The 15,319-nt window shown below is 48.9% G+C and overlaps 1 protein-coding gene across 1 annotated transcript; it reads left to right on the top strand.

The window, feature by feature from the left end:
* Positions 1-2,802: 2,802 nt before the first annotated feature.
* On the top strand, positions 2,803-8,904 carry LOC133891557 (LRR receptor-like serine/threonine-protein kinase GHR1). The gene is made up of 4 exons (XM_062332281.1): positions 2,803-3,115; positions 3,481-4,766; positions 6,418-7,962; positions 8,203-8,904. The coding sequence occupies exons 2-4, from the start codon at positions 3,701-3,703 to the stop codon at positions 8,784-8,786; spliced, it is 3,195 nt and encodes a 1,064-aa protein (XP_062188265.1). The 5' UTR covers positions 2,803-3,115; positions 3,481-3,700; the 3' UTR covers positions 8,787-8,904.
* Positions 8,905-15,319: the final 6,415 nt, after the last annotated feature.

Here is a 15,319-nt window from a genome sequence, read left to right as displayed (position 1 = left end):
CAAAAAAATTGATACACCACAAAAAAAGATATTATACCGCCCCAAACCAACAAAGGAACAAGAAACATATCATACTCTATCTCATCAAAAGAATCTTATTCATGTTCAAATCCATCTCTATTCAGTCTTATTTGCTCTAATGTCTATCGTGGCTGGCGTATAAATACTACACGCACGGCAACATCTGGCAAAACAAGCGTGGCAAAAAAAAAAAAAAGAATGCACGGACACTTCAGAACTATGGCAACGTCTGGAAAAAACAAGCGTGGCAAAAAAAAAAAAAAAAGAATGCAGTGCGGCAACGTCTGGCAAAACAAGCGTGGCAAAAAAAAAAGAAAGAATGCAGTGCGGCAAACAACACGGTAAAAAAAACACCAGAGTACCAATACACGAACTATGGAATCTACCTTCAAGAATTAGAAGCAAACCACCTGGGTTGCAAGCATTTACTGATACTGATTAGATATAGCATTGGAAACTATTTAATATGAACACAATAGAAATTTAGCACCTAATTAATCACTTTTTGGTATGTGATATTGTATCTAAAATGATAGGAAATATAAAACTGCAGTGAGTAGTGCTTACTGGTCATCCAAAAATACGATCTTGTCCAGGCAGCCATATGGCGAAGAATTTGTCTTCCCTGCATTGCATAATTGCATTGGGTGTCCTGGTCCAAAGGAGGCCTGAACAGTGAGTGCTCCATGTACTTGCTCCATGTTCGTTGAGCGCCAGCCCGCCGGCCCCGGTGTGGTTTTTCTTTTCGGCCCGGCGCACGAGGCCACGACCCGACCAATAAACAACCCCGAGCTACGGCGAGGTCAACTGGTTAGGGTTCTCTGGTGAAATCTGCTTACTCGGATTGGAGTCGAGACTCGGCACGGGTATTTTGTTTTTGTGTGGCTAAATTCTAACAATAATATATATATATACACACGTATATACATGAGTGTATTAAATAATTAAAATACATGTCTGTGTTAGATGAGGTTATGTCTTGTGCTATGATTAATTGTGAAGTGCATGAGTACGCTTGTCTGTAAATATGTGTGTATCTAACTTTTATTTTAGAAAACCAACCCGAGCTACCACGAAGATCAGCCCTAACCGCAACACGAGCCCTCTCATTCGATGTAGTGCAGGGAACGTCAACAAACGCGGGTAGGGAAGTCTCCGTCGGTTGGCGTTTTGGCGGGGGAAGAAAATTTTATAAGACTTTTTATAGAAAGATCTCAATGAAATACTAATACATGTTATTCTTCTTTTGATTCAACGATTGACACGTATGTGAGAGAGAAGAATGAGGATATGTGTCGTGTTAGAAGAGAAGTCTTTTCACGGGAATCGGCGCAACAACAACATAAAATAAAAAGGAAAGAGCAGCGTAAGGGCCGGGGCCCTGCCTTGCCATTTTGCGTCTGCGCGCCTTCCAAGCCGTGTACTATTCGCATAGCAATTTCCTTTCCTGACACGCTGACTAGAGGTGTGGTGTGGTAAGAATTCCAATTCAGGCTCCACTGTTTCGTTTCGCGCATGAATGTTCCACCTAGCGTAGTGCTTTATAAAGCATCTGTTTGTTTCTCAATCATCAGAAACTTATTAACTTTTGGTTAAAATATTAAGCATTTGGATGGTGATCTAACCAAATCGATTCAGACGTGAGGAATGAAACAAGAAGAATCGATCGATTATTCACATGACCCCTATGTCGACACCCACATCAATGCCAGCATAGTCTACCCCAACCTTCGCACCCGTTGGCATCACCCGCCATTTCTTCTTCCTCAAACACGCTTATGCTCTTCTGATCTCTACCCGGTGGCGCTGCTGCCGACCGGGAACACCATTGACCTCTCTCCTATACTCCGGAGGCGGTTGCACCGCCACTTCTCTATCCTTGTAAGGATAATGACTAGGTGGAGCTAACTTGAACCATCGGATTAATAGCGGGAAACAAGAGGAAATAACACATGGGGTCCTTAACCTTCTTTTGGATGATCGCCATAAGACCATCCTAACCATATACCCTTTATTTCGTTTCCTTTTCGATTCTACTTCCCGTTCGTATTCCCTTTATTTTATCTCATTTTCAGCAGCTTCACTTTGAAGGAATTTATGAAGGTAAAGGAGAGAGAGTCCCGTCCTGAAGGGAATGACTTAGGAAATTCCTTCGTAACGGAAACCGTGAAGTGAAACCGTTGGAACGCTAAAAGGAAAAAAAATCTTTTGATGAAGAGACTCTAGCTTTAACGAGAATCAATTGGAGATGATCTAATGTGTGGCTGGAGCTGACTTGAACCATCGGATAAGATGGGATGGCTGTAACTTCTATTTTTAGTTATTTGAAAAGTTGCAAATTTTATGGATTGCAAGAGGTTTGGTTATCATTGCCAGGGGCAAAGCCAGCCGGAAAGACCACCAGAGTCATCATCTTTGCACGATAAAATTAAGATGGGATGGTTGTAACTTCTATTTTTAGTTATTTGAAAAATTGCAAATTTTATAGATTGCAAGAGGTTCGGTTATCATTGCCAGGGGCAAAGCGAGCCAGGAAGACAATCAGAACCATCATCTTTGCACGACAAAATTAACAACACAGATAACCAGTTAGAAAAAGTAATTTTTGATATGATTCGTGGCAAAGGCTAGCTTGGTCACTGATAATTGGTTGACCAAAGATCAACTGCACCCATCCTCAAAGGGGTCAAAAACCCAAATTACAATACTCCGAAGGACCGCAACGCAAAAGGGCAATAAAATACCGGGAGGGAGAGACCAAAAGGCAACGGAGCGAGGACAGTCCCATCCCCCACTGCTGCTGCCACCACCCCACTCCACTCCATTCCCCAGCTTGACTCCCCTCCCCTCCCCTCCTCCTCCGCCACCCCAGCAGCAGCCAGGCACCCATCCCTAGCTAGGGTTAGGGCTCCGCATTTGCCGTCCTCCCCAGGGCTCAAGGCTCCTCCACAACCCCATTGCCTTCCCCACCTCCCCTGCAACCCATTGCCTGGCAGTGCGGTGTTGCTGGTGGGTGCTCGTCTTCGCTGCTGCTCTTGGTTGGTTTTGCATTGCATTGCATTGATGCACTAAGAGCGACCGCTTTCATTACTCGGTAAGGAGATGTATTCGCTGCTGTTCTTGGTTGGTTTTGCATTGCATCTGGGGTTTCTTGGATGTTTTGGATGGGTAAGCGAGGCTAAAATGGTGTGTGCTTTTTCAATTTGTGCTGGGTGGCTGTTTTTTAGTGGGCAAAGCCAGCACTTTTACCCCCGTGATTAAGAGATTAAAGCTGTGGCGTTTAACTGTTTACATCCTTAAAGATGATTTTTTTTTTCATCAGAAAGAGATGCATTTTTTTTTTGTTATTTATGCGTAAAAACTACATTTTTAGCTGCTTGGGAGCTCAAAGGTTCGGTCTTTAGTGGGTTGTTAAAGAAGGGATCTGTGCATAACTTGGCATTCTTGTGCTCATTTCAGGTTTAACGGAGTTAAAAGGAATCTGGGGTTTTATGGCAGTGTGGATTGCTGTGGAGATCAGGTGAAAGGGACAAGTGCAGTGACTATTAGTAGCATTGTACACTAGCAGCCGTGTGATAGGTACACTTCACGCACGCTCACTCCAATTTCCTCCAAGAAATGCCTCAGGTGCTGTGTTCTTGAGGCCTGACAGATTCTGGTCTTTTCGTGGAATAGAGCTATGGGGCTTCTTGGGGGTTTGTTGGTGTTGGTCCTGCTTGCTTCCCCAGTATTTGGCCAGCTGCCTTCGCAGGACATCCTCGTGCTCCTCGCGTTCAAGAAGGGTATCACGCATGACCCTGCAGGCTTCATCACCGATTCTTGGAACGACGAGTCAATAGATTTCAATGGCTGCCCGGCTTCCTGGAATGGCATTGTGTGTAATGGTGCAAGCGTGGCAGGGGTTGTGCTTGATGGCCATGGAATCTCTGGTGTTGCTGATCTCTCTGTGTTCGCCAACCTCACCATGCTTGTGAAGCTCTCTATGGCCAATAACAATCTCTCTGGGAGCCTCCTGAGCAATGTGGGTAGCCTGAAGAGCTTGAAGTTCATGGATATCTCTAACAATCGGTTCTCAGGGCCAATCCCTGAAGATATTGGCAATCTTCGAAACCTGCAGAACTTATCACTTGCTGGGAACAACTTTTCAGGGCCATTGCCTGAGTCCATCGATGGGCTTCTGTCGCTGCAGTCGCTGGATGTGAGCGACAACTCTTTGTCTGGCCCATTGCCTGCGGGTTTGAAAGGCTTGCGGAGCTTGGTTGCACTGAACATGTCACACAATTCCTTTACAAAGGGTATTCCTGCTGGGCTTGGACTCCTTGTGAACCTCCATTCTGTGGATCTGAGCTGGAACCAGTTGGATGGTGGTGTTGATTGGAAATTCTTGATCGAGTCAACGGTTGCTCATGTTGACTTCAGTGGGAACTTGCTCACCAGTACTACTCCCAAAGAGCTAAAGTTTCTAGCAGATATTTCAGAGACAGTTATATATCTGAACCTGAGCAATAACAAGCTGACTGGGTCATTGATCGATGGGGTTGAGCTCTCGACTTTTGGGAGACTGAAGGTGCTTGATCTGAGCAATAATCAGTTATCTGGTGACCTGCCAGGGTTCAATTATGTTTATGATCTTGAAGTTTTGCGACTTGCAAACAATGCATTCACTGGATTTGTACCTAGTGGGCTTCTGAAGGGAGATTCTCTGGTACTAAGCGAGCTGGACCTAAGTGCTAATAATCTGACAGGTATTAACTCTACTTAACAATTGTTCTTTTCAGTCTTCATGCTCCTTTTTTCCTCCATGAAATGCAATATCCATTCTGATTATGAAGATTATTGGAAGTTTCATCCTATACAGCTATACAGCTTGTGAAAAACTTTGAAAATACGTTCTCATCTAGCACTTAGTGTATTTGATCATTTATGTCATCTTATTTATCTGATGGCAATTATTATTTGAGCTGCTGAGTGCTGATTACCTAAGACAAGTGAACTCAATGATCTGTGGTTGAGTTTGCACAAGTTAGTGTATTCCGCTTTTGCTCGAGGTCGTTTGTGTAGAATATTCATTTAGCGTTGAAGATTCTTTGTGCAAATCATTGCTTGTATTGTTTCCTACTGTGGAAAATGCCTAACAACATTGTTAATTTTTCCAGTGCAACTAATGAATCTGTCCTTTTAAAAAAAAAAAAAAAAACAGTGACACTAGTGAATCGGTGATTGCAAGCTTAATATAGTTTTATGCATGCAGAGAGGCAGGTTGGTTATATACATATATGATACCCCAGGAGCATGATTGAGAATTGATGAATGAAAGGAGATAACACAACTGGCAACACAAATAAAAAGTTATGTTAAGTGGAAATGACTAATTATATTTATTTCACTGTTGTTCATGATGCATGTTAGGGGAATGTGCAAATAGCATGGTGGTAAGACCTCCAGGTGTAAGGCTACCAACCAGGGCTCGAACTCTGGTTCTCGCAAAAAAAGGCCTCTCGTTGTGTGTTCCCTGTGGTCGTGGTGCGGTCACTTAGCGGTAGCGTGCAGGTTGTAGCTGGCTTTCGGGGCCTTTTCTCGACCTTAATGCATTACCTTTGGGATATCTCTCCCCTTGGGTCGAGTTTTTTTATGATGCATGTCAGAAAAATAGATTGTTGATATTAGGTAGGTAGTTTTGGCATGCAGAGAAGCAGGTTGGTAGGGACATATATCCTGATGGCAAGATTTCTCACTGATGAAAGCAGATAATGTAACAGGCACACCATACAAATTGTCATGTTCAGTTAAACTGCACCGTGAATTTCTGTCTTTAGTACATCATGCCAGGAAGTAACATGTGACTCTGATGTGTAGTTGTTCCATTTTCCCTCTTCTGTACTAATTCTCTAGAGTTGCAGTGCAATGTATCTCCACCATTCTTGTTATAGTACCTTACAGCACTCTTAAGCTTCCCAAAATCAGACGATCAGTACCTCGTTCTGGCCTACAAAGTAAAGAACTAGGCCATCTTGCCATGTGGTTGGCTTTAAATGTTGACTCCTTTCTAATATCAGCATGTATCAAAAGGAGGCAGCCAATTGTATGCACAGGATTACCAGCTCCAGCTGTATAAGCCATGATTGTATTGAACTGTTGCATTTCATAACTATGGTGTTGGTACATGATGCCTTGTAGATCAATGGCTTACTTTGAGTGAAGTAAATTCATTACTCCTAGAACTCAATATATTAGCAGTCACCTCAACTGGTACACAAAGAACAGGAATATTACATGTGCAAATGCATTTACCAACATCTCTATATTTCCCTTTCTAGCATGTCATTCTCTATGATGACAGTACGAGACCATTCGTTTCTTGTCTTTTGGACTAATTGTATTTACTTTACTGTGCAGGGCATATCAATATGATCACATCGACTACCTTGCAAATTCTTAATTTATCCTCCAATGCTCTTTTTGGGGATCTTCCATTGCTTGCTGGGAGCTGCACTGTGTTAGATCTATCAAATAACCAGTTTAGAGGGAATTTATCAGTTATTGCCAAATGGAGCAGTGATTTGGAATATGTTGACCTTAGTCAGAACAACCTAACTGGGACAATTCCTGATGTGAGTTCTCAGTTCCTTCGCCTGAACTACCTAAATCTTTCCCATAATTCTCTATCTGACACCATCCCTGAAGCTGTTGTTCAGTACCCCAAACTTACTGTACTTGACCTGAGCTCTAATCAGTTCCGTGGTCCTATTCCTGCTGATTTACTCACTTCTTCCATGCTGCAAGAGCTCTACATCCAAGATAACATGCTTTCTGGTGGTATATCATTTCCGGGATCCTCATCCAAAATTTTTAGTCTTCAAGTGCTTGATATTTCTGGAAATCGCTTCAATGGAAGCCTCCCTGATGATATTGCCTCTTTATCTGGCCTCCGAGTTCTTGACATATCTACAAACAATTTCTCTGGTTCATTACCTGCTGCTGTCACTAAGCTTGGGGCGCTTACTGATCTTGACATATCAACAAATCAGTTCACTGGGCCATTGCCTGATGAACTTCCAGACAACCTCCTATCATTCAATGCGTCCTATAATGACCTATCTGGTGTTGTGCCAGTGAACTTGAGGAAGTTTCCAGAATCTTCTTTCCATCCTGGGAACTCAAAACTAGAGTATCCTTCTAGCTCATCTGGATCTGGCAATTCACCATCTGGTTCAGGAGGTGGCAAATCACTCAGTACAGGTGCTAAAGTAGCAATTATAGCAGCTAGCATTGTTGCTCTTGTCATCCTTATCCTTATTGGTATTGTATGCCACTACAAGCGGATCTCACAGCAGTTTCCTAGCTCGGAAAAGGTTTCAGACAAGAACCTCCACAGGGCTACTAAAGACGTTGCCAGTATGAAAGGAAAGGACAACAAAAGTGGTTTGGTCTCATCAGATGAGCTTGTTACTCCTCGAAAGTGCTCTACATCTGAAGCACTAAGCCAAGAAGAGAAGTCAGCTGTCGGGGCATTTTCGCCGTCCAAAGGCAGCCGTTTCTCGTGGTCACCAGATTCTGGAGAGGCATATGGCCAGGAAGGCTTAGCACGGTTGGGCGTCAGATCACCCGACAGGCTAGCAGGGGAGTTGCATTTCCTGGATGAAACAATCACACTAACACCGGAGGAGCTTTCAAGGGCGCCAGCTGAAGTTCTAGGCAGGAGCAGCCATGGAACCTCGTACAGGGCGACACTGGAGAACGGTGTCTTCCTGACTGTGAAATGGCTGAGGGAAGGTATTGCGAGGCCCAAGAAAGAGTTTGCAAAGGAGGCCAGGAAATTTGCAAACATCCGGCATCCAAATGTGGTGGGCTTGCGTGGGTACTACTGGGGTCCAACGCCACATGAGAAACTGATCTTGTCGGATTACATTGCGCCAGGAAGTCTTGCTAGCTTTTTATACGGTAATGCTCTCACTTCTGATTTCCCATTTCCAGAGGCATTATTATGACGAAGAGTTATTATTAATACAACGGTCAGTCCCGTCGGGCTTTCTTCTTATTAATACAACGGGCAGCCTTCCTGCCGGTTTCCTTCAAAAAAAAAAAAATATTATGGCGAAGAGTTCTTGCATACTTCATATGCAAAATCCAAGTAACCTCTTTCTTACTGACATACTGATATGTATCTCTGAAACCGAGCAGATCGACCAGGAAGGAGAGGCCCTCCACTGACCTGGGCACAGCGGCTGAAGATCGCAGTCGACGTCGCGCGTGGCCTGAACTACCTCCATTTCGACCGAGCAATGCCCCATGGAAACCTCAAGGCCACCAACATCCTGCTGGACGGCCTTGACCTCAACGCCCGCGTCGCCGACTACTGCCTGCACCGCCTGATGACCCAGGCTGGCGTCGTCGAGCAGATCCTTGACCTGGGCGTGCTGGGCTACCGCGCCCCGGAGCTGGCAGCCTCCAAGAAACCATCTCCCTCATTCAAGTCCGACGTGTACGCCTTCGGCGTTGTGCTGCTGGAGCTCCTGGCCGGCAGGTGTGCAGGGGATGTCGTCTCGGGGTCGGAGGGCGGCGTTGACCTCACCGACTGGGTCCGGCTGCGGGTGGCGGAAGGCCGGGGATCGGACTGCTTCGACGCGGCCATGGCCTCCGATTCTGAGAACCCACAGGCTGTGAAGGGCATGAAGGAGGCGCTGGGCATTGCACTGAGGTGCATCCGGCCGGTCGCCGAGAGGCCGGGGATCAAGTCTGTGTATGAGGATCTTTCATCAATCTAGCTAGCTAGCTTCATTCTCTAGCTTTAGATTAACACTGTTTGTGTTAGAATGTGTGTGTGGGTTGTCTGGAACTCTAGTACTGCTGTAGCAAATTCAAGTGTATGGCCTCACCTTGATGCCTGCAGGTTCATATAGAGTGTCTCATTGGTTGCCAGAGTGATATGCTGTTTGTGCAGTGCCCTTTGCATCTGGATTTTGCGATTAACCCAGGCACATATGCACAAGACTCGATCAGTAAAATAACACTCCTGTCAGATATCCAGGGATCTGCACAGATTGCAGCCAAAATCAATGCAAAAGGTTTCTCCACTCTCGGTCGCAAGCTCGCAACACAAGTCAGTGTACAATAATTGACAGGCGCCACGGGTAGCACAGTAGAAATGAACTGCGAAAAAAAAAGAATCAGGAAATGTTGACAGAGTGAACTGTGCTTTACCAAGAGCAATCAAGGAAATAGGTAAAAACAGCAGAGAATACTGAAATATAGTAGTATTACATTACAGTCTTAAAAGATAAGAACTCTGAGCCTGCAAAAGCAAGCTCCGTTGAAAACTCTTTTACTAAGCTGCTCATAACCAATGGTTCCTTTTAGAGCAGATGCGGACAAATTATTTTAACTTGGAACAACAAAAGATTATGAATATTAGATCATTCACATAAAAATGATAATAAAAACTAATAGAATTTTGAGTTACGATACAAACAAGGATCAAACTTCTGTTTCGGAAATAGCTGACAATGGCAAATAACCAACTAGATGATTGGAAGAGTGACAGGCATGACCGCATGAGCTTGCGTGGATGACGATTGCTCCCCTACACAGCAAGAGTTCAGTCACCAAGCAGCATAATATTCGGTGAACGAACACTTTCTTGCCCTTTCTGGATTAACAAATAAACAGGACAGCATCCCAGCACACCGAAGCCCTATTATGGTTGTGCAGAAACAGCAAGATGGCAAGATGGGATCAAAAGGTTCTGACTTAAATCCCAAGCTAGAGACAGACACCAGATATGTTCCATATCTAAAACATCGACCCAATCCCATCAAAAGGTATGTACACATGAAGAAGGCAGGGAAAAATGGTTAACATCGAACCATTTGCACATAAGAAAATGAATATATATATCTTATCTGCACTAGCAGAAGGATAACATCTAGCTGCCTTTCCCCACGTTACAGTGCAGAGAGGCGATTCTCCCGGCGATCATCGATTCAAGCCAGATCGGGCCCCTCCCCTTCCGTCTCTGGTTTGCCGGTGTTGGAAATGCTCTGAAACAGAGCTCTAAACACAGGTGAGTTGTGCTGCGATGAAGCTGCAGCTTTTCTGGTGTTTTCCCTCTTTTATTCTATAGCAAAAGATTACAACTAGATAAGGCCTTAGTGGCCGGCTAAACATGGCCGTAGTGGCCCTAAAACTTAGGCATGATCTAACTAACTACCTTGACTAACTGGAGCCCTGAAGAATAGCTCCTGACTGACTCTAACTGACTCTGAAACAACTGCAGAACTGAAATGAAAACACACACACAGGATTACACTAACAATTTTCCCCCTAATCCTTGTGCGCTGAATTGATCAAGATCATTCCAATCCTTGCACAAAGCTCCTGGAATTTAACTCGCCCAAGTGCTTTTGTCAGAATGTCAGCGAGTTGATCCTTGGTGCCAATGAAATCAGCGCTGACACTCCCATCCTCCAAGCAATCCTTGATGAAATGATAGCGAAGATCGATGTGCTTATTGCGTTCGTGGAAGATCGGGTTTTGCCAAGGCGGATTTGCTATCCACCTTCAGCTCGACCACTTCAGCTTTTCTCCCAAAAAGTTCTCCAAGCAGTCGAGCCAACCAAAGTCCTTGCGTTGCGGCAGTAGTGGCGGCTACGTACTCTGCTTCACACGAAGATAATGCCACCACCCTTTGCTTGAGAGATTGCTAGCTCACCAAGCAGCTTCCGAAGAAGAACAGCATGCCGCTCGTGCTCTTCCTTGTGTCGATGTCGCCGGCAAGGTCGCTGTCGCTATAGCCGATCAGTCGTGCCTCTCCAACCTTCCTCCCATAGCGTAATCCGTAGTTGACTGTGCCGGCGACGTAGTGGAGAATGCGTTTCACAGCCGCCAAGTGCTCCTCTGTTGGCCGCTCCATGAAGCGGCTCACAAACCCGACAGCGAATGTCAGGTCTGGCCATGTATGAACGAGGTAGCGGAGGCTGCCGACGATGCGCCGATACTCCGTAGCGTCCACCTCCATGGCCATGGAGTCCTTGCTGAGCCTGAGCCTCTCCTCCATTGGTGTGGAGGCAGGATTGCAGCCCTCCATGCCGCCCAATTTCAGAATTTTGGCGGCGTAGTGTGCCTGGCCAAGGCTGATGCCACCGCCGTCCTGCTGTACTTCAATTCCAAGATAAAATGACAACAATCCGAGGTCACTCATCTGGAATTTGATCTTCATCTCGCCCTTGAACTCCTCCACCGCCTCCATAGTTGACCCGGTGATGATTAGGTCGTCCACATAGACACCGATGAGCAGATTCGTCCCGCCACAGCCGCGCCGGTAGACGACGTGCTCGTGTTTGCTCTGCTTGAAACCGAGGGCCTTGAGTGTGCAGTCGAGCTTCGAGTTCCAAGCCCGTGGCGCCTGGCGCAGGCCATAGAGTGCCTTGTGCAGCCGCAAGACCTTCCCTTCTTCTCCGGCGACAATGAAACCGGGCGGCTGCCTCACGTAGACTTCCTCCTTCAAATCTCCGTTGAGGAATGCGGATTTTACATCCATGTGGTGGACGAACCACCCCTCCTGGGTGGCAAGAGCGAGCAGCAGCCGAATGGACTCCATGCAGGCGACGGGAGCGAACACTTCGTCAAAGTCGACGCCAGCCTGCTGGACGAAGCCCCTTGCAACAAGCCGCGCCTTGTGCTTGATCACCGCGCCGGCCTCGTTCTTCTTCATCTTGAAGACCCATTTGAGGCCGATCGGGCGATGGCCGTGCGGTAGATTGACGAGTTCCCACGTCTTGTTCCGCTCCACAGCGTTGATCTCCTCCCGCATGGCCGCGCGCCACGCCTCGTCACGCTTGGCCTCGGCAAACGAGCATGGCTCGCCTGCGCTCGCCAAGTGCAACTCGGCCTCGTCCAGCTCCCGCATCACTGGCCCCGGCGGTTCAGCTCCATCTCCTACCAGGTTGTCCACAGTGCGATAGCGTACTGGCTCGTTGTTGTACGCCGCGTCGAGCCTGGCGGAGTCTTGCGCTGGCGGTGAGATGAATCCCGGCGCAGGCAGGGCCGGAACGGGCGTCGGTCTCGTTGGTGTAGCTGCCGTAGGAGTAGGCGACGCTGAAATGGGTGGCGACAGAGTCCGCGCTCCTTGCGCCGGCTGCACACTCTCGTTTCCCCCAGAGATGGATGCAGGGCTCGCTGCCGCTGCGACCTAGGCGAAGGTGTACTCGACGGTGAAGTTGCTGGTGGTTTGCAGGTCACCGCCGTTGTCCGCAGTCCACTGCCAGCCTTGATCCTCGTCGAAAACGACGTCGCGGGCGATGCACACGCGTCGCGTCGCCGGGTCCAGGACGCGGTATGCCTTCACTCCTTCGTATCCGATGAAGATGACAGGGGTGCTTCGGTCGTCCAGCTTGCGGAGGTGGCCCTGCTCCTTCACATACGCCAGGCAGCCGAAGGTTCGAAGGAACTGGACCGCTGGCTTGCGTCCGTGCCACGCCTCATAAGGCGTTTTACCGACGAGACTTTTGGTAGGGGAACGGTTAAGAAGAAAAACCGTCGTAGTCACCGCTTCCCCCCAGAATTCAGCCGGCATACCTCTCTGCTTCAGCAGTGCGCGCGCCATGGACACCACAGTCTGGTTCCGCCGCTCGACCACACCGTTCTGCTGCGGGGTGTAGGGCGCAGAGAAATGACGCTGCATCCCTTGGTTGGCGCAGTAGGCGGCGTACTCCAGAGATGTGAATTCTCCACCATTGTCAGTGTGGAAGACGCGTAGCCGCCGCTCGCTCTGGACCTCCGCCGATGCCTGGATCCGCTTGATCGCGTCGGGCGCACTGCTCTTGGCTGCGAGGAGCACCACCCACATGTATCGGGTGGCATCATCAACCAGCAGCAGGCAGAACCGCCGTCCGCCTGGCGTCGCCGGCGTGATGGGGCCACAGAGGTCGCCATGGACGAGCTCCAGTGGCTCCTGCGCGCGGTACTTGGCCTGCTTCGGGAACGCCGCGCGTCGGTGCTTGGTGATGACGCAGGTGTCGCAGAGCTACTCTACATGCTCAAGCCGTGGTAGTCCACGTACCCATCCATGGCGGCCCATCTTCTCCAGTGAGTCGAAGTTGATGTGCCCAAAGCGATCGTGCCAGCGCCAGGTGTCGTCGTCGTGGCGCGCGGAGAGGCAAATCGGGCGAGAGACCTCGAGACGAAGAATGTAGAGGCGATTGCGGCCGCGCTCGACCTTGGCGAGAAGGCGTCGCTGGCGATCCTAGATCCTCAGCACACCATCCTCAATCAGTACGCGCGATCCGCTCTCGTCAATCTGCCCGATGCTGAGGATGGAGTTTCTCAGCTGCGGAATGTAGTAGACGCCGCTGAGTGCCTTGTGCTCGCCATTCTTGCTGACGAAGATGATGGTCTCGCACCCGTGAATGTCGACGAGGGAGCCGTCGCCGAATTTCACGGTCCCTACCACCGCGCAGTCAAGCTCGGCGAAGACGTCGCTGCGACCCGTCATGTGATTTGAGGCACCGGTGTCGAGGTACCATCCTTCCAGGCGATCACCGTCGTCTTTGGTGCCGAGGAAGACCTGCGCCCGTGGTTCGTCGATATGGAGTGGCACGAGTTCCAGCGTAGTAGAGATGGTGTCTATTTGAGCCATGAGGAGCGCCGGTTCTTCGTCAGCCTCCTCCACCTGGGTCAAATTGACCCGCTCCTTCTTCGGCTGGTGACAATCCTTGGCCCAGTGGCCACGGCGCCCGCAGTTGCGGCATTTGTCGTCGCGCGTTCCTTCCTTGACATCAGGGCCTCCGCCGCCGCTCTTGTTCCGCGGCGCTCGCGACTGCCGCTGGCCTCTTCCACCACCGCGGCCCGACTTGGTGGAGCCCTCGCCCGGCTGGCGGTCCTTCATCCGCTCCAGCCACTGCTCTTCGGTGAGGTAGAGCTTGCCGGGCTCTCGAGGCAGTTCCGGCGGCTCAAAACGGTCTTCTGCAGCCTTCAGGCGCCCGGTGACTTCCTCCAGCGACAGCTCGGAGATGTCGAGCAGGGTCTCTATCGATAACGCGATCTGTGAGAACCTGAGCGGCACAACACGTAAGAATTTCTCGACTACCTTTTGTTCGTCGATCAATTCTCCGAGTGTGGCGAGGCTGGTGACGAGATTGGTGAGGCGCAGCGAGAAATCATCGACGTTCTCTCCGTCGCGGAACGAGATGGACTCGAACTCCTTTCTCAACTGTTGTGCCTTGCCCTTCCGCACGCGGTCGCTCCCGACGCGCATGGCTCGGATCGCCTCCCACGCCTCCTGCGCGGTTCGCTTGACGGCGAGGCCGGACATCATCTCCGGAGGCACAGCATGAAGGATGGCCTCCAGTGCCATGCAATCTTCCTGGACATTTGCGGCGCCGTGCTCGATCGTGTCCCAAATACCTCGGGCTTGCAACATCACTTTCATGAAGAGGCTCCACTCGGTGTAGTTTGTCCACGTGAGCGTCGGATACTTGCCGCCGCCGACTTCCTTAACCACTCGCTCGACAACGACCTCGCGCCCACCATGGTCACGGTGTCGCGGTCGTCTTGGCGGCGGCGAAGGGGAAGCACGTCGGGGCTGACGATGCGGGCTGCGGGACTCCTCACGGAGGGGAGCTGACATTGCCCAGGACCCTCAACACAGCTCTGATCACCAATTGTTGGAAATGCTCTGAAACAGAGCTCTAAACACAGGTGAGTTGTGCTGCGATGAAGCTGCAGCTTTTCTGGTGTTTTCCCTCTTTTATTCTATAGCAAAAGATTCCAACTAGATAAGGCCTTAGTGGCCGGCTAAACATGGCCGTAGTGGCCCTAAAACTTAGGCATGATCTAACTAACTACCTTGACTAACTGGAGCCCTGAAGAATAGCTCCTGACTGACTCTAACTGACGCTGAAGCAACTGCAGAACTGAAATGAAAACACACACACAGGATTACACTAACAGCCGGCGATATGGTTTAGGGTGAGGGTTCCCTTTCTGACCAGTAATAAGTAGGTTCTCTCTCTTTCTTTGTTGTTTGGGAGCTTTCTTCTTTGGTTCTAGAATTTTGTTGAAGTCTAGTGTTGATCTTGCCGTTTTCCTCTCTGCCAGTGGCCTTTGGCTTCGGAGTTGAAGGGGAGTAGGAGGTTTGAGGATCGAAGTATCTAGTATGGTAGTTTAGTTTGTTGCTAGGCTGTAGATTAGGATAGTTTGGTGTCTATAGGATTTGATTGGCGTCTACGGTGGTGTTCCGCTGACTTTTGGTCTCCCAAGCCGTCTCCGACGTGGTCGACAGTTTCATTGACTTGTCTGGTGA

Source organism: Phragmites australis, chromosome 14, assembly GCF_958298935.1.
Source record: "Phragmites australis chromosome 14, lpPhrAust1.1, whole genome shotgun sequence".
In the NCBI taxonomy this organism is placed as follows: domain Eukaryota; kingdom Viridiplantae; phylum Streptophyta; class Magnoliopsida; order Poales; family Poaceae; genus Phragmites; species Phragmites australis.
This window is presented reverse-complemented; position numbering and strand designations above follow the sequence as displayed.

What these genes read in the sequence shown, in the direction of transcription:
- LOC133891557 (XM_062332281.1), top strand. Translation starts at nt 3,701, where the DNA reads ATGGGGCTTCTTGGGGGTTTGTTGGTGTTGGTCCTGCTTGCTTCCCCA. An exon ending in AAGTGCTAATAATCTGACAG is followed by an intron (nt 4,767 to 6,417) that starts GTATTAACTCTA and finishes TTTACTGTGCAG; the next exon opens with GGCATATCAATATGATCACA. An exon ending in TCTTGCTAGCTTTTTATACG is followed by an intron (nt 7,963 to 8,202) that starts GTAATGCTCTCA and finishes GAAACCGAGCAG; the next exon opens with ATCGACCAGGAAGGAGAGGC.